This window comes from Mandrillus leucophaeus, unplaced genomic scaffold (assembly GCF_000951045.1).
Source record: "Mandrillus leucophaeus isolate KB7577 unplaced genomic scaffold, Mleu.le_1.0 Scaffold534, whole genome shotgun sequence".
Lineage (NCBI taxonomy): Eukaryota > Metazoa > Chordata > Mammalia > Primates > Cercopithecidae > Mandrillus > Mandrillus leucophaeus.
The window spans coordinates 334,231-356,031 of NW_012105742.1; the positions used below are offsets into that span (position 1 = coordinate 334,231).

The following is a 21,801-nucleotide window of genomic DNA, read 5'->3' on the forward strand; positions in this document are numbered from 1 at the left end:
CTGCAATCTCCCACTTTGAGCCATTTTTTCTTGCTGGTACTCTTGGTCATTCTTTACTAGTGAAAGGAGGGTCACTTATCTATCCCACAAGGAGGTACCTACTACCTACCTTGTACCAGATACTGGGGTCACAATCCTAAAGGGGCTGTTACTGTAGTAGAAGAAACAGAGGTGGAAACAAAAAACAACACAGTCAAGTGTTCTTATAGGGATACATCAAAAGAATTCAGGAAGCAGAGGATCTCATCATTGCCCTCTCCCACCCCTCACGTACGTGCTAAAGAGCTTTCAATAGCAGATCATTGCTCTTAAGATTAAACTCCAATGTCTTCATTGGACCTACAACTGTCCCGCTTGATCTAACCACTGCCTGCCTCCTCTCCAGGCTCCTTTTACAACATTTATACCATCCCGACAGACTCCCCACAAACCCCATGTGTACACACACACACCTTAGACACAGGCATACACTCATATGTACACACACCTCATGCACATACACACCCATGTGCACACTCACACTCATATACACAATCCCATACTCACATGTGCGTGCACACACACACCCCTCAGCACACTCTTTTTCAAAGGTACAAAAACTCCTTCTTGCTTCAGGGACATTGGATGTGCTGATACTTCTGCCAGGAATACTCTTCCCCCAGTACCTCTTTAGTCTGGCCAACTCCTACTCATACTTCAAATCCCAGTGTAAGTGTTTCCTGGGGAACGCCTTCACTACAGTTTGTTTCCTCTATCAAGCTGTATGTCAACATATATAAAGGTTTGTTGAATGCATGTCTCCTTAATATTTCACACAAATTTTAAACAATCCATCATTTGTGTAATTAGCTATTTGTCCATCCCCACCAGCCTTTATGTGAGGAGGGCCCCTGTCTGTCTTGCTCGCTGCCATATCTCCAGCACCTGGCACTGTGCCTGAAACACAGTAAGCCTGACTACCTATTTGCCAAACGAATAAATACAGAGGTCAGCTAGGCCAAAAAGGGAGAGAGATCCTGGGCAGAGAGATTAGTATAGTATGTGCAAAGGTATGAGAAGAGACAGAGTAAGTGTGTGTGACTTGTAGGTGAAGTGGCTGAGGTATAGGTTTTGGGGGCTAGAAGACTGTGAGATAGGGCCAGGTAGAATAGGACTTTGGACACCCATGAGTTTAGGTTTAACCCATGGGTTACAATGAGTGAAGTGATCTAGTTTGTGTTTTAGAAAGCTCACTCTGGACCCGGTACGGTGGCTCACACCTGTAATCCCAACACTTTGGGAGGGTGAGGCAGCCAGATCAGGAGGTCAGGAGTTTGAGACCAGCCTGACCAACATGGTGAAACCCCGTCTCTACTAAAAATACAAAAAGTAGCCAGGCATGGTGGTGCAGGCCTGTAATCCCAGCTACTCAGGAGGCTGAGGCAGGAGAATCGCTTGAACCCAGGAGGCGGAGGTTGTGGTGAGTCGAGATGGCGTCACTGCACTCCAGCCTGGGTGACAGAGTGAGAAGAAAGAAAGAAAGAGAGAGAGAGAGAGAGAAAGGAAAGAAAGAAAGAAAGGGAGGGAGAGAGGGAGAGAAAGAAAGAAAGAAAGCTCACTCTGATGGCCTTGGAGAGGTCAGGACTGAGAGGCAAGACTTCAAGCAAGGAGAACATTGTCTATGGGATAGGAAGAGGGAATGAACCGAGGCAGTACCCCAGTGGCTGAGGAGGATGGATATGAATGCCCTTTTGGAAACTGAAGAGCAGGGGTTGAAGCAGAAGTGAGACCTGGCCCCTGGCTCTGGCTCCGCCCAGGGCCCCTTGCTGCCCACCTCACAGAGAGTGATACTGTGTGAAGTAGGGTGGGTGCTCACTCTCCCTCAGTCGGGGTGGGGTACAAGGGTTGTCTCTTACACTTGCCCCCGCCCCAGAGCTGGCCCCTGATGAGACAGACTTGCGCCCCAAGAGCACCAAAGATCAGCCCTTTGCTTGGCCATCACCTCCAGCTTCCCCCTTTCTGTGCTCCCACCCCACAAGTTTGGCCTCAAGTTCTGGCCGCATCCCCAGACAGTCCTGGAGCTCGAGTCCCTGGCCTTGACCCAGAGTCCTAAGCCTGCTTCAGGCTCTCCTAAGGAGAACACTGTCCAGAGAGGCCTTCGGACCCTTCCCGAGGAGACAGAGGACTGGGTGAGATGATCTTTGACTTGGATTTTGGTTGGGATGGCTGTAAGGGGACACCTCAGGCAGAGCTAGGCAGGCAAACCGCAGGCTCAGGCTTTCTGGGAGCCAGAAGAGGGAGAGCCTTTGCTATGTAACCCTTTCAGCACCACACCCAGGCAGGAGGGAGGACAGCTGTCCTCTCCAGCAGCCCCTACCCAGTGGTTTGTAGGACCGGGGCGGGAGTGGGGAGTCAGTGTCTGAGTTCACCTCCGCAGGCCTTGTAGAGAGGAGCCAGCTGGTGCCGGCAGCCTGGGCTGTCGGAGTTGCAGCCAGAGTGTGTGGGAGGGGGGCTACAAGCCACCTGGGGCACCCAGGTTCCCTGCAGAGTGCAGTCTGCCCTGGCTGGGAGGGGCTCTTGGGCCACAGACCCCCTGCTGCCAGGCACAAATGGTGGTTGCGTTAAAGGTGTTCCCCAGATGGCGGTATCCCACGGGGCTGAGGCCAGACCTGCAAGCATAAGAGGCACAGGCAACCCGCCTGTACGGCCGGGGGTGCCTCGAGGTTGTGGAGACCCACTGCAAGAGCCAAGGGTGCTCGCTACCCCGCTGGGCTGGCTACCGGGCTTCATTTTGGTCCCTTCCTGGGCCCTTTTCTTGCTGTCTCCCCACCCCCATGCTGTCCTTAGCTTGGCCCTCGCTGGGGGATCTCTACTCCGCCCTCCCCAATCATGCTCAGGCCCCCAGCCCAGCTCGAGCCCCCTCTTCGGCGAGGAGGTCTGTGGCGCCCTGTTTAGGCGCCGGTCTTGCCTACCTCGGTGGGCCCGGGGAGGGGGCCTAGGGCCCAGACCGGCCGCCCACACGCCCCCGCGGCCCCAGCCGGTGGAGGGGGGGCGAGGGTGGAGGGCGCGGGAGGGGAAGAGTTAAGGCTCGCTGCTCCCCTCCCCCGGAGGGTGTGACCGCCTATAAGAAAGGCGCCGCGCTCGGGCACTGAGGCTGCAGGCGGCGGGGGCGCAGCGCGGCAGCCGAGAGCTGAGGCCGTCCCACCGCCTGAGACCCCGTGCAGAATGTCGGAGTCCAGGAGGAGGGGCCGCGGCCGCGGCAAGAAGCACCGAGAGGGGAGGAAGCGGGAGCGGGAGCCCGACCCCGGGGAGAAAGGTAGGGCACCTCCGCGCGCCCAGAAACCCCGTTTCCCTGGGAGAAACCTGCCGCCCGCTCACCCGCCCCCAGCGCCGCGCGGGTGAGTCTGGGCTGCGCGAGCGGGCGCCGCGGTGACAGGCACCGAGGGCGCGCGTGCCTGCGTGCGAGCGGGTCGTCGCGGCCGGATGGGCAAGGGGCTGCGTGCCAGGAGCCCGGCGGTGGCTGTGCGCGCCTCTCCCCGGGCGGCCGCGTCCCCATGCAGGGGCGGGCAAGAGGCGCTGCACGCCAGTACCGGCCTGCAGGCAGGCAGCCCTGAGCGAGCGGGGATGGAGCTGCGGGTACCGACAGAAAGACGGCGGCTGAGCAGACGCGGGGCCCGGCCTGGCCGCCGAGCGCTCCGGGAGCTGTCACTGCTTCCCTTCCTCGGAGGGATCGGAGCCCTCGGGCTTGCCCCTACCCATGTGCCACACCTCCCTCCGTTCTGCTCGGTCATTGGAGCGAGGGCAACAGCACTCACCAACTCCGGAGACTCGGAGGGGATGCCCTGCCCCGCTCGCGAACCCCAGAGAGCAGGGAAGCCGCTGCTTCTGTGACAGACAGTTCCCTCGGACCAGACACTGGGCAATTGTCCCTCTCTGGTCTGAGGGAGTGCCTCCCTTGGGCCCTTGGATTTTGTCCCCGCCTGGAGGAGCAAAGCCATAATATGCGACCCACTTTCGTGCCCTCCCTGGGCAGCTGCAGAGTCAACGAGGAGTGCACTGGTCTCAGGCTTCTCAGAGGCGGCCCGGGACATGCACATCCTCTCCGTAGAACCAGGCTTGCACTGGGGCCCAACTGGGGAAATCCTGGATTCTCGATTCTTTTCTCTTCTTCAGGCAAGCGTTTTGTTAATTTTGTGCTAATTTTATGTGTTTTGTACGAGTCACAGGCAAGCCATGTTCAAATGCTTCATCTCCATTTAATCCTCATAACAATCCTGGGAGCAGGTGGTCCTATCTCCATTTTACAGAGGGAGTAACAGAGGCTTACTGAAGTTAAAGTAACAAAGTATGTTTCAGAGATAAGACTGGGCTTCAAAGTAGCGTTCTCAGGACAAAGGTGCTTATCTTGCTGGGTCTCTATCCCCTCACTGGAGTGCCCACCAGATCGGCAACATAAAAATGCCTTCAAAACAGCATTTGACTGGAAGCTGGGAGGCTTCGATTGCACTTGAGAATTTGGCCAAATCCCTTTCCTTTCCTGAATTTCTGTGTAATGATGGAGAAGGGGTAGCAAGGCTCTGAGGTCTCTATTGGGAAGAGCCTAGGCATCAAACACTATTTTCAGCAGGGTAGAGAGAAGCAGCTAAGGAAACTTAAAGGCCAGAACTGTGTTCTCTTCTTTTTAAGAGAAAACCTCTTTGCCCATTTCTGCTGGACAACTGTGTCTTATAGCTCTTCCTAAGGACATTGGTGGTCTGCTATGAGGAGCCTGTGGGTCAGCTCAAGCTGGACTCCTGCAGTGTGGGATGAGCTCCCAAACTGAGATCTGAAAGAATGCAGGGTGCCTCTTTTTAGGATGGAAAATTTATAGATTTGGCTCAGTGAGCCACCTCCATTACCCACCCCACTCCCATTCGCCCTACATACACATTCTACCTTGGGCATTTTGGAAGGCTAGCTAGGTAAGAGCACCCTCTCAACGTCAACGATGCAGGAGCTGAGCTGGTAGCAAGCACTCAGTGGGCTTCAGCTGGTGGGAATCACTAGTGCCAGGGAAATGCACATGGAAAGTATGAGCAAGTAATTCACTAAAACCTTCAGCTTAGCTGTGGGGTGGGAATCTGGAAAGTGGGAGGGAGAAAGGAGGGGAGAGAGAAGGGGACACTAATTAATTGGCTCCCCCTGGTTCTTGACCACACACTCAGCACCCTCCAACAACTCCTTAGCAAATAGCAAGAAGAGGTACCTCTCTCCACACAAACCCAGGCCAGTGTGGGGAAATGGGCTTTTCCCCTGCCTCAGTGCAGGAGTGCTGGGTGGGGCTGAACTGCAGGTGTGAGCTCTGCTCCATGACTCACTGAGAGTTTGTGGGGCTGAGGCCCGGTATCCCTAACCAGGGACGGGTCCCCCCATCCCCCATTTCCCCTTCTCCCCAGCTCATAGCCTTGCCAGCCTTGGCAGCAGTGCTGGGGGTGTTGGGTAATAAGCCTACTCATGGTATAGTGGAATGGCACAGCTGGAAGCAAAGCACCTGGGGTTCATCCCTGTTGGGCCTCTGTGTGACCTCAGACACTGTCCTCCCTTTCTGTGGGTCTTTGGATATGCAGTCTACTCTCAGCACTCACCTTCTACGTGAGAAGGGCAGAGGGTAAGCCTTCATACCCAGCATCTCTGAGAACCCCTAGAGGAGAGCCGTGAGATTGGAGGAGTGGGGAAAATTGGCCTTAAAGAAAATCAGAATCCCTGTAGTTGCTGTGTTGTTTTAAAGAATGACTTTGGGCTGGGTGCAGTGGCTCACACCTGTAATCCCAGCATTTTGGGAGGCTGAGGCGGGTGGTTCACGAGGTCAGGAGATCGAGACCTTCCTGGCTAACATGGTGAAACCCCGTCTCTACTAAAAATACAAAAAACTAGCCGGGCGAGGTGGCGGGTGCCTGTAGTCCCAGCTACTTGGGAGGCTGAGGCAGGAGAATGGCGTGAACCCGGGAGGCGGAGCTTGCAGTGAGCCAAGATCGCGCCACTGCACTCCGGCCTGGGCAACAGAGCAAGACTGTGTCTCAAAAAAAAAAAGAATGACTTTGGAAGGGGATTCTAAGTTACCAACCTTTTCTGTGTGCCCCAGTTGGTCAGGGTTTCATAAAAAAAAGTCTCCTCTGCTGGAGGTCCTCTGTGAACTGAGAGTCTGAAGCTGCCCACAGGCAGACATGGGGCAGGCTTTGGTCTTCACCAGAGTGTCCTGGAGTGTGAAGGTAGATTAGCATCACTAGCTGAGAGCTCTGGACACATCTCATTTCAATTCCCTGGACGCAAATACATCTTTGCAAAGCGTTTCTTTCCCATCTTTGCTATCTCCTGCCTCTGATAAAGATGCTGCCCTGACTTCTAAAACAAACTCCCTTCTTTAGGCTGTCCAGGACCAGGTCAGAGGTGGAATGTGCTCATGTGCATGTGTCGGAGCCACATCTGGGTGTTGCTTCTGGCAGCCTCCTCCTCTGGTCTTGGCCCCTGGCTGACCCTCCTGAGGCAGGCACCTTGAGCTGTCCTCCTGCCACTCTGGAACTCAGCCTATGCCTCATGCTCTACTCTGGCTCCGTGGCACCTCGAGGTTCATTACAAACAATGACAACAAGTAGAGAGTGACTTTGTACTTCCCAACAGTCTTTCATCCTGAGAGCTCAAAGCAGTTTACAGACCAGGACTCATCAGTCTTCATCCCAGGTCCTAGGCATTCGGCAGGGGTGAAGAGGGGACAGAGAGCTCTAGTCTTTCCAGATTGGCACAGCGGTACAGCTGGGGTAAGGCAGTGAGTCACCTGGGATGGGGGAATCAGATGGCCAGTAGGTCTGGGATAGAAGTAAAATTGGACTACTGCCTTTAGGTTGCAAACAGAGGGGATAATCCCCCTTAAAAGAGTGTGAGCTGGACCATTCCTTCCCCTAGGTGGAGACCTAGGCCCTCTGGCCTGTGTGGGCTCCTTGAGTTGCTGGAGGAAGAAGCAGCAGCTTTTTGGAAGAAAAGTCCCTTGGAATCAGAGTTTTGCAGGAATATCAAAGTGATGCCTGTTGCTGCCTTCTTCCCCTTGGTGCTGGGAGCTTCAGGGCCAAGTCAGGGAAGCTCTGACATTAGGGCAGTTCCAAAGTGAAGATACATGGAGGAAAAGGTGCTGGCCCAGCCTGGGCAGGCCCTAGCCCTGGCCTTGGGGTTGGTTTCCCAGTTGCTACCCATGCCTGGTCAGCCCCACTTACTCCACTAGCCCTCCTCTGTTCTCTAGCCCACCAGGCTGGCCTGAAGGACTGTTACTATATAAAAGAGGGGCTTAGGAAAAAAAAAATAACCTCTGGCAAAGCATTGCCAAAGCATAAGACCTGGGCCCCATTGGAACCATGTTCTCATTGTGTTTTCCCACCATTTCTGAGCCAGTAGCACACCCTTTTAACTTGATGGGAAGCAAGTAGCAGCCCATTTTCCCAATCTTCCTCCAGCCTAGCCATCCCCTCATCGAGACTTCCAGGCTCTGGCCACATGGTAACTACATAAACTACATGTATGTTCATTCACCTTTGTGTATTCAATTCTGTAAGCGTTAACTGAGCTTCTATTACGTGAATAAACAACAGGCCCTGCCTTCAGGAAGCTCAGAGAGACAAATCCTTATACAGCTACCTATGATCAGAGCTGAGGGTAAGGCCAGAGATAGATGTGCAACATCTGGTGAGGAGAGGAATGATTTGTTCTCCTAGGACGGTGTAGGGAGGACTTCACAGAGGAGATGACATTGGAGCTGAGCCTGAATGGTGACTAGGAACTTACCAGGGAAAAGAAAGGGACTTCTTAGAAGTAGAAACATGTCCATTACCAACTTTCATGGGAAACAAGGAGGCAGCTCTCATTTACTAAGCACTCACTACGTGCCAGTACTGATACTATAAAGTATAGGTATTATTTTATCATCCTCACTTTACAGATGAGAAAACTGGAGCAGAGAAAGTCCCATGATTAAGCACGAATTAGTGCCAGGATGGGATCTTAAGTTCAAGTCTGCCCCCTGCCCTGCCTCAGTCATGCACAGTCCACCTGGCTCTGGGTTCTTCCATGCCCTTCAACAAAAACCAGGGAGAGGCAGAGGATCCCTGTTGGTCCACTTGGAGCAGGCCCTCCCCATCAGATCAGCTGGTCAGATATCTACTTCCTGGGCTCTTGGGTGGGGTTTAGAGGATACAAAGATAAGTGGATTGAGTTCCTGCCCTCACAAGGAGTTGCAGTGTGACTGTGGCAGTAAGCTGTGAACAGGAACCATGGACACTGACACAGGAGGGTAGCGCTGAGGCCTAGAGGCTGCACAAATAGGCAGGAGCTCCTGAGAAGATAGTGGTTTATTATGGTCAAATGGCCTAGCCAGAAACCCAGCTAGAGGTCTAGAGTCCGGCTAGATCTAGCATCAGAATCATGGAGCCCCTTGTGCAAAAGGTGAACATTTAATGGGAACTTGATTTAAAGCACGAACTGGGGACTTGCTAGAAGTACAATTTCTTGGGACCTACCCCTGACCTACTGAATCAGTAACTATGGGGATGGGGGCCAGTATGTGCATTTTACCAAGCCCCACTCCCACCCACCATTTATTATGATGCACGCTCATGTTTAAGAACCACTGATTGAGCTGGGTGGCCCAGCCCCCAGAGCAGAGCCCTGTAGAGGGCCTGTCAGTTCCATAGGTGTTCACCCAGCTCCTCAGTGTCAGGCATGAGGCTTGGGGTCTGCAGTGCTGGCTGAGATCCTTTCACCTGGTAGGACAAGATAGACATGAACAGACCTAATTCCAATTGCAAGGCTGACCCTGGTAAGAGATGGCCCAGAACAGACAGAAGAGACTAACTCTACCAGAGGAATCTGGGAGGCTTCGTGGAGGAGGAGATGGGGTTGAGGCAGACTTTGGAGCATGAGAAGGACTTTCGCAAAGGGGCTAGGTGCCCAGATTGAGGAAGTCACTTAAGCAGGTGTGGAGGCTGGGAAACAGAATATTTGGGGAAATAAGGCACACTCCAGAAGGTATGCTGCCAAACAATGGATTTTCTGAGTGCCAGGCTAGTGAGTTTGGACTTACCTGAATCAGCAGAGAGTTAAGGGTTCTGAGCAGGAGAGTGACCTAGTCCAAGCTGCTCTATAGGCATCATAGCCACTCCCAGTTTGTGAAAGGATGGGAAAAGAGAGGGCACAGTCAGGAGCTCCTGCAGTAGCCCCAGCTGAACCGTCAGGATATGCGTGTGGTGATGGGTGAGTAGAGGAGGCCACAGGCTTTGCCCCAGGATAGCTTGCCAGCTGCAGACACTTTGGGAGGATCCTGGGAGTTTGGACCTGGCAAAGGAGCTGTGACTTCTCGTGCAGTCAGGTGAGGTCTGGATCTGAACTCATAGTTCACTCCCTTCACTGTAAAGATGGAGAAACTGAGGCCCAGAGAGGGAAGTCCACACACCAAGGCAAAGGACTTGGCCCTATAGGGCAAGAATGAGGGCAGCAGCCTGGGTCTCACCACTCATGCCTGCGGTGCAGATGGATTCCTCTCAGTTCCGTGAGTACATTGTGGTTCCTTCCGGCCTTATTCCTGTGAACCTGCCGTTCCCTTTGCCTGGCACGTGTTCTCTCTTAGCCAACTGCTGCTCATCCTGCAGGCCCAGCATAGGCTTTGTTTCCTCTGCAGGGCTCCCTGGTCCCCAAGGTGAGGAGCACATTGCTCAGCTAGAATCTCCCCCAGGGCCAAAGCCACGTCAACTTGACCCTTAGCAGTCAAAATGTGCTCAGTGCTCAATCCATTCTTGAACGAACACATGAATAAGGACATTCTCAAGTTATTTCACCCGTGTATGTGAAGACCTAACTGGCCACTCCTGTTTGAAGAGGGTCAGTCTCATGGAAGGAGGCTGCCCCAGTTGAGCTTCCTGCCCAGGCTGGAGCCCCTTAATGGTTGGGTAATGGTAGGCTGATCAAGAGTTGTCTTTCAGTCAGGGCCCCGACTTCATCATCTGCTCTGCCATTCTAGGGCAGATGCCTGTTTGGGCTGACGGGGAGGGAGAGGGGTGAGTTGGGGAGGAGTGTTGGGTGGGAAAGGGCTCTGGGATTACCTGTCAATGGACTCCACCCTCCAGTAAGTGCTCGCAGCAGTCTTGATCTGGGCCGCTTTGAGGCACCCATCAGTCATAGTCCAGCCTTTACATCATTAATTCATTTTCTTGGCCTGTGATCAGTGAAGACCTACCCAGTGGCAGACACCAGGAAACACGGCGATTCTGCAGCACACACCCCTACCAGCTCCTCACAGTCTAGAAAGATAAGAACCTGATTTTCTCCAAGGTGAGAAGCCCCGTGAAGAGCGAGAAGAGCGTGTGACAGGCTCAGGGAGTCTGTGAGGCAGAGACTGCTTCTAGCTGGGTGGATTAGTGAAGGTGGTGGCATCTGAGATCTTGAGGGATTTAGATTAATAAGAGCTGCCGGTTATTAAGCTATCTCTGTTTCAGGCACTGTGCGAACTTCTTGACATACATTACCCTCATTTAATTCTCTCCACAATCCTAAAAGTGGATGAGATTGTCCCTGTTTCACAGACAAGGAAATGAAGCCTCAGAGAGTTTAAGTAACTTGCCTAGTTATACAGGTGCTGGGCAGAACCAGAATGCACAGTGGCATCCGTCTGACCCCACAGCCTGCATGTCTGACCCTCTCAACTTGGCTTCCTGTGTGAGGGATGGCATTTAAGGGAAGCAGGAGCAGAGGGCATGGAGGCAGGGCAGAATAGGCATGGGCATGTTTGGGGAGCAACCAGTGATTTGGTTTGCCTGGAATATATGATTCCTGAAGGGAAGTGGTAGGGGAATGTAGAGAGGCAAGTTTGGGAAGGAGGCCCATTCACTGACCCAGCAAACATCCCCTGAGGGCCCTGGCTGCCAGGTAAGGAAGGTGGGCGGCCTTTCTCTACAGACTTCACAGAGCCAAGGAAGGTTTCTGGATGGCCGTGAGGCACATTGAGGTGCAACTGCCAAGTGTACACTGTTCTTGTCGTGGTACTGGGGGGTGGGGAGCAGTATGGCCTGAGCCAGGGCCTGGCAGATGATGGAGAGTTATGAGGATAAGAGGCATGGTAGAAGCCAAATTGACTCAGCCTTTGGGGAAAGTCAAGGGAGACACAGGATTGTCACAGATAACAAAGTGACTGAAAGAGGGAATCCAGGAGAAGGAGCAATCTTGGAAGAGAAGATGGAGAAACTGGTTTTCCGCATATTATATTTAACCTAATGACTAAATACCCAGGGAGGAAGGTGTTCATTTTGGGGTGAGTTCTTTCCAGCCCCCTTGCCGTCACTAGCCTGGACCACAAGACCCACATTTCAGCCTTCTCAAGCTCCCAGGGTGCCTAAGCTGGGACTTTCCTGCTTGCAGTTGAATTTGAAGAAGGAGACAGGGCCTCTGGCAGCCTGGGCACCCTGCATCCATGGTGAGCACATGAGCCTGTTCCTGCTCTGCATCAGGCCTGCTAAGACCTTTCTCCTGAAACCCAGCATTTCTTCAAAACCTTATACTTTTATGTTATCTTAAAAATCCACGTGAACTTAACACTCTTCTCCACCATATGTCTGTTTGTTCTGATGCAAAGGTGCTGCTTTTCCTTATTAATAAGCTTGGCAGAGCCTCAGAAAGAGCCCCTGAGATCATCCTGTGGCTTTTGCATGTATCCCAGTTTGAGAAGCCAGTCTTTTGTGCATGTACAAGGTGCCTCCCCCTTTCCCCAACTCCTGCTACACTTCCCCAAGACTCAGAGCTTCAGAAACAACTTTCTCCAGCCAGGCCAAGGAGGCAGGAAGTGCAGGCCCACCCCAAAGAGGATGGGGCTCTGGGATCCCCTTCTTGGCCCTTTCTGAATTCCCCGAGCAAAAGACGGCCTAGTCTACCTACAGCAGGCCCTTTCCACAGAGGGTTCTCCTGGGCCAGGGCCCAAGACTTTGGCCCAGAGCCCAGCTTTCCCCAGTAGAGAGATTAAACAAAGTTTGGGTAAATGGTAACAGTTTTCCAGAACTGTCATCTCTGCTTTGTCCCCGACCTCCGCCCTCAGCAGCTGAAAAGATGATAATGGTCAGAGGCCTTCCATCCCTCCATAGAGAGCTTTCTCTTGCTCCATTCCTCTAAAATAGACAGAGCTTGGTTTATAAATGAGTCAACTGAGGCCCAGAGAGGCTAAACTACTTACCTAAGGGCAGACAGCTGAGAAATTGGGAGACTGGGACAAAGACCTGGATTGCTGTGTCCTCAGCTGCCTCTCTTTCCCCTGTTCTGCTCTGCTTCCTCTGTGCCTCATCCGTGTCAGCTCTAGGTGTCTGTGGCCTGTGCCGCAAGCACTGCTAAGAACCCAGGGAGACTGAGGCGTCTGTGTTGAGTATCCCTATGCCTACCCGAGCAACTGCTGCCCTGCTCTATGAACCTGTGCCATCTCTCCCAGACATAGATGACAACCCCCTCATCTCCCCTCTCTGCTATTCATGTGCCTGTATCCCAGTCCTGCGCTGGGTGGAGCACTGTGGCGTGGACCTGCATGACTCTGGGGTCAAGGCATCTCTTCCTGGCCTTGCAGAGCCCTGAGGAGGCCAGTGTTTCTCTCAGGACGCTTGGCTCCTGGCAGAGGGGCCTGTGGGTGGGAGTAGTGTTGTCCCTGGTGGTCAGGCCTGGACCTGTGCATACCTGCCCTCACACTGCAGGTTGGATGTCAGTGGATGGGTGCTTCTGGATGGGCAGGTGAAGCTTTAAGGCAGGAATCATTTCTGTTGGTCTTGGTGTTGCCAAGTTTTGTCTCCTCCTCCTCCCTTCCCCTTCTTCTTTACCTGCCCTCCTGGTGCAGCGTCTGCCTCCCCTCTTTAGTTCTCATCCCAGCTGGCCTGGCCCCTCTTCTCCACCTTGCAGCTGAGGTGCCAGGCACCTGGGCTGCTGAGTTGAAAGCCCATCAGGTCTAGGCTGGTTTTCACTGGTGCAGGGAAGGTGGTCCTCTTTGAGGATCAGCCTTTGTGGGAGCCCTAAACAGGAGGCAGAGACCAACCCGAGGCCAGGGCCATATCTCGTTTGGCACCAAATCCATGATGGCTAGTAAGTGCCTCGTACATCATAGGGACTGTTGCATGTGGGTATTTGTTGGATAGATGTAAAAAGAGGGCAAACCTAGCCCAGGCATTGGGCTGGGCCTAGGTGGCTGAGGAAAAGCCAAGCAGCCCAGCTGGGCATACACTCCCTTTGGGAGCCTGTCCTGTGAGTGTGAAATGGCTCTTCTGCAAGCCATGGGTATGATTCCTGGCTGCCTGGGCCGTCTGTGCCCACTTAAACCAGCTGTGTTTTTAGTTTAGTGGGTTTTTTTTTTTTTCTTTCTCATTTGAACTTGGAGTCTGTAATTAACCTCCAATAGGTTGCAGTCACTTTGTGGGTGGGAGAGGGGTGGGAAGGGGGCTGACCCGCAGCTGGCCAGCAGCAGGACAGTGGGAAACTTTGATGCCAGGCAGGCTGGCCACATTGTCTCCAGGTGTTGCCCTGCAAAGGGAACTGCTCAGCCTTAGTCATGAGGTGAGGATCATTAACTCTTTTAAGAGCCTGCTGCCCCTGCCCGCTGGATGCCAGGAGGGAGGCAGAGCCAGGTCCTCCCTGGCTGGGTTGCCCAGCCATGTCCTGAGCGTCTGTCTTGCTCTCAGATCTCGGTAGGCTCCGCACCCACCGCCCACTGCCGAGAGGAATGAGGTTAAGCTGCTGGCAGCAGCGGCACCTCCTGGCCTCGGGGCTGGGATGTGGGAAGGGAGCAATCCTGGTTGTTGTTGCTGTTGTCGCTATCTTTAATGAGGTGCTTTCTGGGGATGGCCTGTCAAACAGATACAGGCCAGATACCCTGGCTTGGCACCAGGAGATAGGAAGCAGAAGCCACCGGATACCCTGTGGCCCAACTCATGGCAACCATGGGGAGGTGTCCTAAGGTTTTATGGAGCCCATCCTGGAGGAAAATCTTTATGTGGAGGCCTGGGCCATCCTTGAGAGAGCTTCTTCTTGTTCTTATAAAGCTGCCAAGGGAGATCTCCCCACATCCCCACACCTCAACTCCAGTGAACCCTTGTCCCAAGGGGAAGAGGACTGGATGAAGTAGCCTCTGGGCTTCCCCCAAAACCCAGGGAGTATGGGAGCTCAGCAGAGGGGGCTTGGTCTGAGGAAGAAACCTTAGGGGAGGGAAGAGCTGCCCAGTACCCAAAGAGCCGCCTAGGCCATCAGCTTGCCACCTGCCCCTTTCATCGCTAGGGAGGGAGCTGCTGCGGGGATCAGGGTGTCAGTAATGGCCATGTGTGCAGAGTGGTGGGAACTTCCTCCCCCTTCTTATGCACACAGAACTTCCTCTTGCTTTTGCTGGATACCTCTCATCTGTCCACTCTCCTGTGTGCTGGACCTTTGAGGGTCCCCTTTCTGCATGAGAAAATATGCATGAACCCCCAGGACTGCTGCTCCTCCCTTTAGCCACAAAGCTGAATTTATGGAGAAATTCATTGCAATATCGTTATTATTAGCAGAACATTGGAGACAACCTGATATGCTCATCTGAACAATGAAATATTATGCAGCTATTGAAATGATTCTAGACTTGGAAAAAATGTTTCAAATGTATATTGACTGAGAAAATGGGATATAAAGCATTTTGGAGAGAAAAGTCTTTTGGGAGACATTTGAAAATGCCTACAGTGGCTTTCTCTCTGTTGGTAATTGAATTGATTTAAATGTGTTTTTCTTTTTCCTTACTTGTATAATTTTTTCACAACAAAAATTTCTTATGTAACAAAACAACAACAGAAGGGGACAAGTTAAACTCTTTGGGGAGTAGGGGGTGGTTACTCCATATACAGCTGGATCATTTCTGTCTGGGGCCAAACACAGAACTTGGCTCATAGCAGGCATTTAAACAGGGGAAAGGAGAGGTGCTCAATACTCAAGGGCCCAAGTAGTCCATCGGCTTGCTGCCTACTCCTCCATCTGTGGAGAAGGAGCAGCAGTAGGGATCAGAGTGTCGACTGAATGCGGGATAAATACCTGCCCACTGTATTGCTTCAGTTCTTTCCTTGACAGATCCCATGCATCCCAGGAAGCCTGTTCCTCTGCTTGGTTCAGCTCTGGCCCCAAGATATTCTTGAGACATGGTGTGATGGTCTCTATACCCATACACTAGCATTGTATTCCGGGCCCTGGGCTGTAAAAGAGACACAGGCAATACCAGACCTAGCTCAGAGAGGGTGTCTAGGTGAGGGGCTGATCTAGCCCAGTCATGTCTGAGGTCCCATGAGAGCTGTCTCTGGATGCACAAATGTCTGCTATGCGAACAACCCCTCAGCCTTATCCCACATGACCCCAGGGGCTGGTACTAGAACTGATGGCTAGAGGATGCATAGAGAAAGGATGGTGGCTCAGGATAAGAAAGAGCTTAAAATGCAGAAAGTAAGGTCAGGTCATCGTCTAACTTATAAGCCTCTAATGCCTTCCCAGCACACCTACAAAACCAATCCAGGGCCATCTTGGGGAGGTCACCTCAATCTTTGCCACAGAAAACCTGGCAGGGCTCTAGGCCCAGGAGTGTGGGTGCGGAGGACATTGTTCCAAGGCCATCTGGTGTATATTCTTCTCTTTCCTGCCACCTGAGCTGCTGCCACTGCCCCCTGACCCCAAGGAACTTTCCTACAAGGTTTGCCCGACCCTGGCTTTCAACTTTCAAATCACTGCAAACTAGGATTTCTGTGAGCAAAGACCAGGACTCGCAGCTGCTAGAGCAGGAGGCATGGCTTTTAGCATCACAGATGATTCTGAGGAACCGTTAAGAGCTATAAAAGAAAACTCTTTGTAAAGAACATAGCATGATTCAAATGTATGGTTATTTTTATGTTGTCATCCTTTAAACCAGGGCTGTCCAATAGAAATATAATGCAATCCACATATGTAATTTTAAAAATTCTAGTAGGCACATAAAAAGTTGGCTTTTTTTTTTTTTAAATATACAAAACAAATCTGGACTTCTCATCCTGGCTTGCACAGCCCCATGTCAACCTCGGCCCTGCCTACCTCTCCAAGCTCCCCTCACACCCTGCCCATCTTCTACTATCTTCCAGCCACATAGGCCTCTTTTGGCCTCATGAACTCATCAAGCTCATTCCCACCTTAGGGCCTTTATCCAGCTGCTTTTTTTTTTTTTTACCGTCTCGTATTTCCTGTTGATGTTTTGCTTATTGTCCCCCTTGCTAAAATTCAGGCTCCCTAACAGTAGGATGCCTATCTCTTGGTATGGTTGAATGAATGAATGAATGAATGAATTCATTTGGAATGAACTGAATAGATGAATAAGGAACAGGTGAACTAGATAAGGTTGTTCTGAAGTGAGTGGACTATCCAGAAATTGCTACTGAGTCACACAAGGTTCTCACTAGATGGAGTGGGCTCCCTGTGATCTGAAATGCGGTCCTGTGTTTTCCATCGGTGGCCAGCAATTACTTTGGAGTTCTCAGTTCCTCAGGCCCTCTGAATTAGGGCCTTGCCTACTGTTTCTGGGAACAGTCTCTCTGTAACACATCCCCCTAGCCCATCGCCATCACCACTAAGCAGTGGCCACAGGCTAAGTGCATAATATAGCACTGGAACTCATGTCAGGAACCAAGGTGGTAGAGTAACCCCTGCTTCCTCCCACCAGCTGCCACCACCATCCTCCCTCCCCCACCGCCCCGTCTTGTTGGGGGGAAAGTGGTTCATGGTGGTGGGGACAGGCGGTTCCCTTGTCTCTAAGTTGCAAGAAAAGTCAACACACTCCAAGTGTGGTAAGGGGACAGTTTAGCACCCGAGAAGAGCTCTCTGTGTTGTGTCCCCAGTTCACAAGAAAGGGGAAGGGACTAGTTGAAGCTCACCACTTAACCAAGAGGTTAGATCATCACCAGGTGTCAACCCAATCTTAGTGCAAAGTCACTTGTGCATATGTGTTCAGTCTGTAACCAGTCATTGAGCTATACACTTATGTGCACTTTCCTGAATGTATGTTACCTTTCCAAAAGTAAAGGAACACACCTGAAGAGCCCTTTAGAACCCACAACCCGAACCCACACTCACAGCTTCTGCTTCAGAATGCCTAGGATATGTCCCAGGTACCTGACTTGTAAAGCTTCTCATGTGATTCCGATTAGCCTCCAGGGTTAAGACCTAACGTAAGCAATGACTGGGGACTCCAGAACAGATGCAGGAGGGAGGGAAGTGGGTAAGGGAAGGAAGATAAGGCAGGATTTCAGTCACACTTAGAATAATGAAGTTCGAAAAAGTCCAACAGATTGATAGATTGATGCACATAGAATCTCTGGGTGCCACAAAAAAAAAAAAAGAAAAGAAAGAAAAGAAACGAAAAAGAAGAAGAAAAACCAGCAATATAAAAAAGCAGGTAACTGAGGGGAAAAAACTTTGTAGCAAAAGGTTAATAGCCTTAATATTTATTAAAAGCTCTTACAAGTCACTAGGATGAGTACTCAATAGAAAAACAGACTGCATGCATGAACAGGCAATTCAAAAAGAAGAAATACAATGGGCCAATACACTTATGAAAAATGTTCAGCCTCATCAGTAATCAAATAAATGCAAATTAAAACAACAAACAGACGTTATCTTTTGCCTAGCTAATTGGCAAAGATTAAAGACATGATAATACCTCGTGTTGGTGAGGGTGTGGAAAAAACAGGCACTGTCATTCAGTGGGGGGAGCACAAATTGGTGCAACCTTTCCAAAGGGCAATTTGGCAATGTACAAAACTGAGGAAGATTGCGTACCCTCTGACGCAGCAATTCCACTTTTAGGAAGATCGCCTTAGGAAATAATTGTGAATAATAATAATAATAGCTAACCTTTGTTAAATGCTCTCTATGTGCCAGGCTCTACATGCATTGTCTCATATAATCCTCACAGTCATCATCCCAAGAGGTAAGAGCTATTATTTATCTCCTGTATTTTACAGCTGAGGAAGTTGAGGCGCAAATGAATGAAGTTAATTCTTGAGGACATAAATCTAACAAGTAGCAAAGTCTGGATTGAAAGCCAGACAGCCTGAGTCTAGAGCCATCCTCCCCCATACAGCAGTATACATGGGGTGTGTGCAAAGATAAAGCTGCAAGGGTGTTCTTTTGGGGTTGTTTGTAATGGGAAGGTGGAGGGGGACATGCTAAATGTTCCACACAGCAATCAGTTACATGAGTTATGATACACCCATACAGGAACATTATGCAACCATGAAAAATGATGCTGTAAGAAAAACTGAGTGTGTGAATACGGGCGGGATTTGTGTATGCATAAAAGATTTCTGAAAGGGGGTCAAAGGAACCAATAAGAATGATTATCTCCTAGAAAGACAACTGTGTGGTTGTGGCCAGAAGTTAGAGAGAGACTTGTTTTTTAAGCCATATACCCCTTTTCACTTCTTGAATTTTAAATCATGTTGATGTCTGTCAAAATATATGTGTGTGTGTATCTATATATATATATATTCAATGGAATCATTGTCAATATATATATACACACACACAAATAAATATACATATAAGTTATAGAATTTATTCCACATAACTTTTATTTCCTTGAAGTGCCGCTAAGAGTTCCAAGAAAAATGGTTTCAAGGCCCTCACTTAGAGAACAATACTGAAGTTGATAGATACTTCTTTAACTATGCTTAACCCACATGCTCTCCAAACCCATTTTCCCATGGAACCCTCTTCTCAAGTAATATTGTTTTCATCTCTCCAGATACTCCTGCTTATAGAATTCACTTTGGGAAATGCTATTATTACTATTTAACACCCAGGCGAAAGGGTTACAGTGTTTCATTAAAGGAAAGAATACATAGAGCCTGGCACAGAGAGAGCAGTTAACAAAGGTTAGCTATTATTGTTATTATTGTCCACAAATGGCATTGATTCCATTTTGTTTAAAAATGGGGGGAGGTGTTATTTATGAGTATGGAGACACGGGATGGTTTTGTTTTCTTCTTTTTTCAACCTTCTGTATTTTTTAATTTTCTAAAATGAACAAAATTATTTTATGAGAATCATTGCATAAGACTACGTCATACATTTTTAAAGGCTTCCTTTCTGTGCTTCCTCTGTGCCCTGCGCCCCTCTCATCTACTCCCTGCATATATGCAGCAGCTCAGGGTGAAGTTCAATGAGGGGACCCTGTTCTAGCCAGGCCCTCTTGCCTGCCTTTCTCCAGAGCCAGCTCTGGCCCATTGTCAGCACTCTGAGCTGCCAGGGAAAGGACCAATGGCTGAGACAGAGCCAGTCAGTTCCCAGACAACTCCCTGGCTCCAACAGACCCTCCCTTCTGCTACTGGAAGGCTTTTAACCATCTCACAGAGAGAGATGAGACCACAAAATCAGACACCATCCTGCTACCAACCTAACACGTGGCAAATCTTGATACCTGAGCTTTGGTCCCAGCTCTGTGGCTGCCTGGCTATGTGGCTTCAGGCAAGTTTCTTCACCTCTCTGAGTCTCATCTGCACCATCAATGTCAGTATGACACTGCCTTACAGAGCTCAGGGACCAAACGAGAACCTGCATGAAGGCTTTGTGTATCCTTTAAGGGACTATCCCACTGGAAATTGTTACACACCTCAGCACGAGCACTGGCTTGGCCTCACCTTCCTAAGAACAGGGTACTTTCTCTTTTGTGGTGTGTGTGTGTGTGTGTGTGTGTGTGTGTGTGTGTGTGTGTGTGTGTGTGTTTTGTTTTGTTTTTTTGGTGGTGGGGAGAGGAGCAAGGAAGTGAAGCATGGGAGACTGGGGCATGTGGAGATAGAATGGCATTTAAGAAAAATGGGGACAGCCTCTCAGCCTGGCATTTGCAGCTTTGCATCCGTGATTGGGCCTGAGCCCACCAGTACAGCCCCATGGCTTGTTACCCATGATTTTAGATCTTGAGCACCAATGTCAAGGAGATCTGGGTTTGAATCCCAGTTCCATCATCTGCCCTTAGGGAAGTGACTTCACCATTCTGAGCCTCCGTTTCCCCATCTGTAAGTGGGTTTAACCATTGCTGTGAACTCATGGGGTTATTGTGAAGGTTTCATAAGCTAATGTCAAGCTTCACACCATTCAAGGCATGAAGGAAACTCTCTCTTAGTTATAACTACATTGATGTCATGACAGACTCACTGTAAATGCTTATTGAATTGAACTAGGGAATGACACCAGGAGGGGTGGCTCTCAGGATCACCCCTCCCTTCCCCAGTTGCAGCCCAAAAACAGTGGCCCTTACTGTCCACTACTCATGCTTGGCACTGCCCCTGCCACCACCATGCTCACCTACCTGCCTTGTACCCCACAGCCACCCGGCCCAAGTTGAAGAAGATGAAGAGCCAGACGGGACAGGTGGGTGAGAAGCAATCGCTGAAGTGTGAGGCAGCAGCCGGTAATCCCCAACCTTCCTACCGTTGGTTCAAGGACGGCAAGGAGCTCAACCGCAGCCGAGACATTCGCATCAAATATGGCAACGGCAGGTAAGCAATATCCAGCCTGTTCTCCGTCCAACTGGCTGCCTTCCCTCCTCTCGAGAAGGAGGGGCCTAAACTGGACAGAGGCCAGGGCTGTGCCCCCAGATTCGCCCATGGAACCAGTCCCAGCCCCTCTCTTTACTCCCCTTCCTTGCCACTCCCAGCCTTCTTCCTGCAGCTCAGGGACCCTCTGGTCATGGTGGCCCAGGATCTTGCAGACCACAGACAAGAATTAAGCCTTTAACTTCTCTGGATAGTTGAAGGCAATTTGACTGTCACAGTCAGCTTGATCAGTGGAAGACCCTGCTCACCCCTAAAACTTCTTGAAAGACCTGCTGCAGCGTCTGAAAGCCCCATCATTGGTAATCTTTGGTGAAAGACCCTGACTCCAGAATGCCTCTGGGAGGTCACACATGATGGGCTGGTTTCTCAGCTTGCAAGCTGTCACTTGTCAGAGAACTAGGTAGGGGAAAGGGGCAGCACTTTGATTGGTGCTGGAGAACTCTGTTCCTCAGAGGATTTCCCTCTAAAACATGAGAATTGTGTTTGATCTTGAATCCGTGCTCCGGGGAAGTGAATCAGAGAAGTTCCCTGAGTCTCCAGGCTATGGAAGATGGCCTGTCTTTCATCTTGGGTGGGTCAGGCAGGGGGCTTCTGGCACCAGAGAAGCCAGTAGTCCAAGGCAGCCCCACCACCTCTCTCCTGCCTCTCAAGGAGAAGCAAGGGGGAAAACCCGTGCCTGCCAGCTAAACAGGCGTTCTACTTGATGTCTGCTCTGTTGGCTCTGGGGACCTAGTGGCCTTCCCTCTCTGACTCAGGAGCTCCCAAACCTTTTCTGCCCTCTCTCCCAGGCAGCTTACAACCACTCCCTTCCTGGCTGTCATTTTCCTCCTCACCACCCCACCACACACACAAAATGCAAATTAGGATGGTTTTAGAGCACACCAGCCTGCCCACAACAAAAAGTGGTAGAGGGCCTGGGCTGGGCCGGCTGCTTGGGTTTGCCGTGTGGGGCTGGATGTCCACGCCCTGCCTCTGGCCCTCAGACTCTGGAACCTATAAAAGAGGATGAAGGAGTCAGGGGACTGAGAGTTACTTCCAATTCTCTGATTCTCCTTCCAAGAATGGGGAGCAGAAGTAGAACTGATCATTCTAGAAAATGATCCTGGCAGAAAACAGAATGTAATTAAGGAGGGGTTTGGCTTAGATCAAAGGTTTGTGGCTAAAAGAATGCCGCTTCCTAAGGAACTCACCATGGCCAGTG

General features: G+C 50.9%; 1 protein-coding gene across 1 annotated transcript in view; it reads left to right on the forward strand.

Moving 5' to 3' along the window:
• NRG2 (neuregulin 2) overlaps positions 1-21,801 on the forward strand; it is a 198,482-nt gene that overhangs the window by 132,965 nt on the left and 43,716 nt on the right. The window contains exon 2 of the mRNA XM_011997268.1: positions 20,372-20,543. Within this exon, the coding sequence (XP_011852658.1) occupies positions 20,372-20,543 (172 nt within the window). The remainder of the gene's footprint in view (positions 1-20,371; positions 20,544-21,801) is intronic.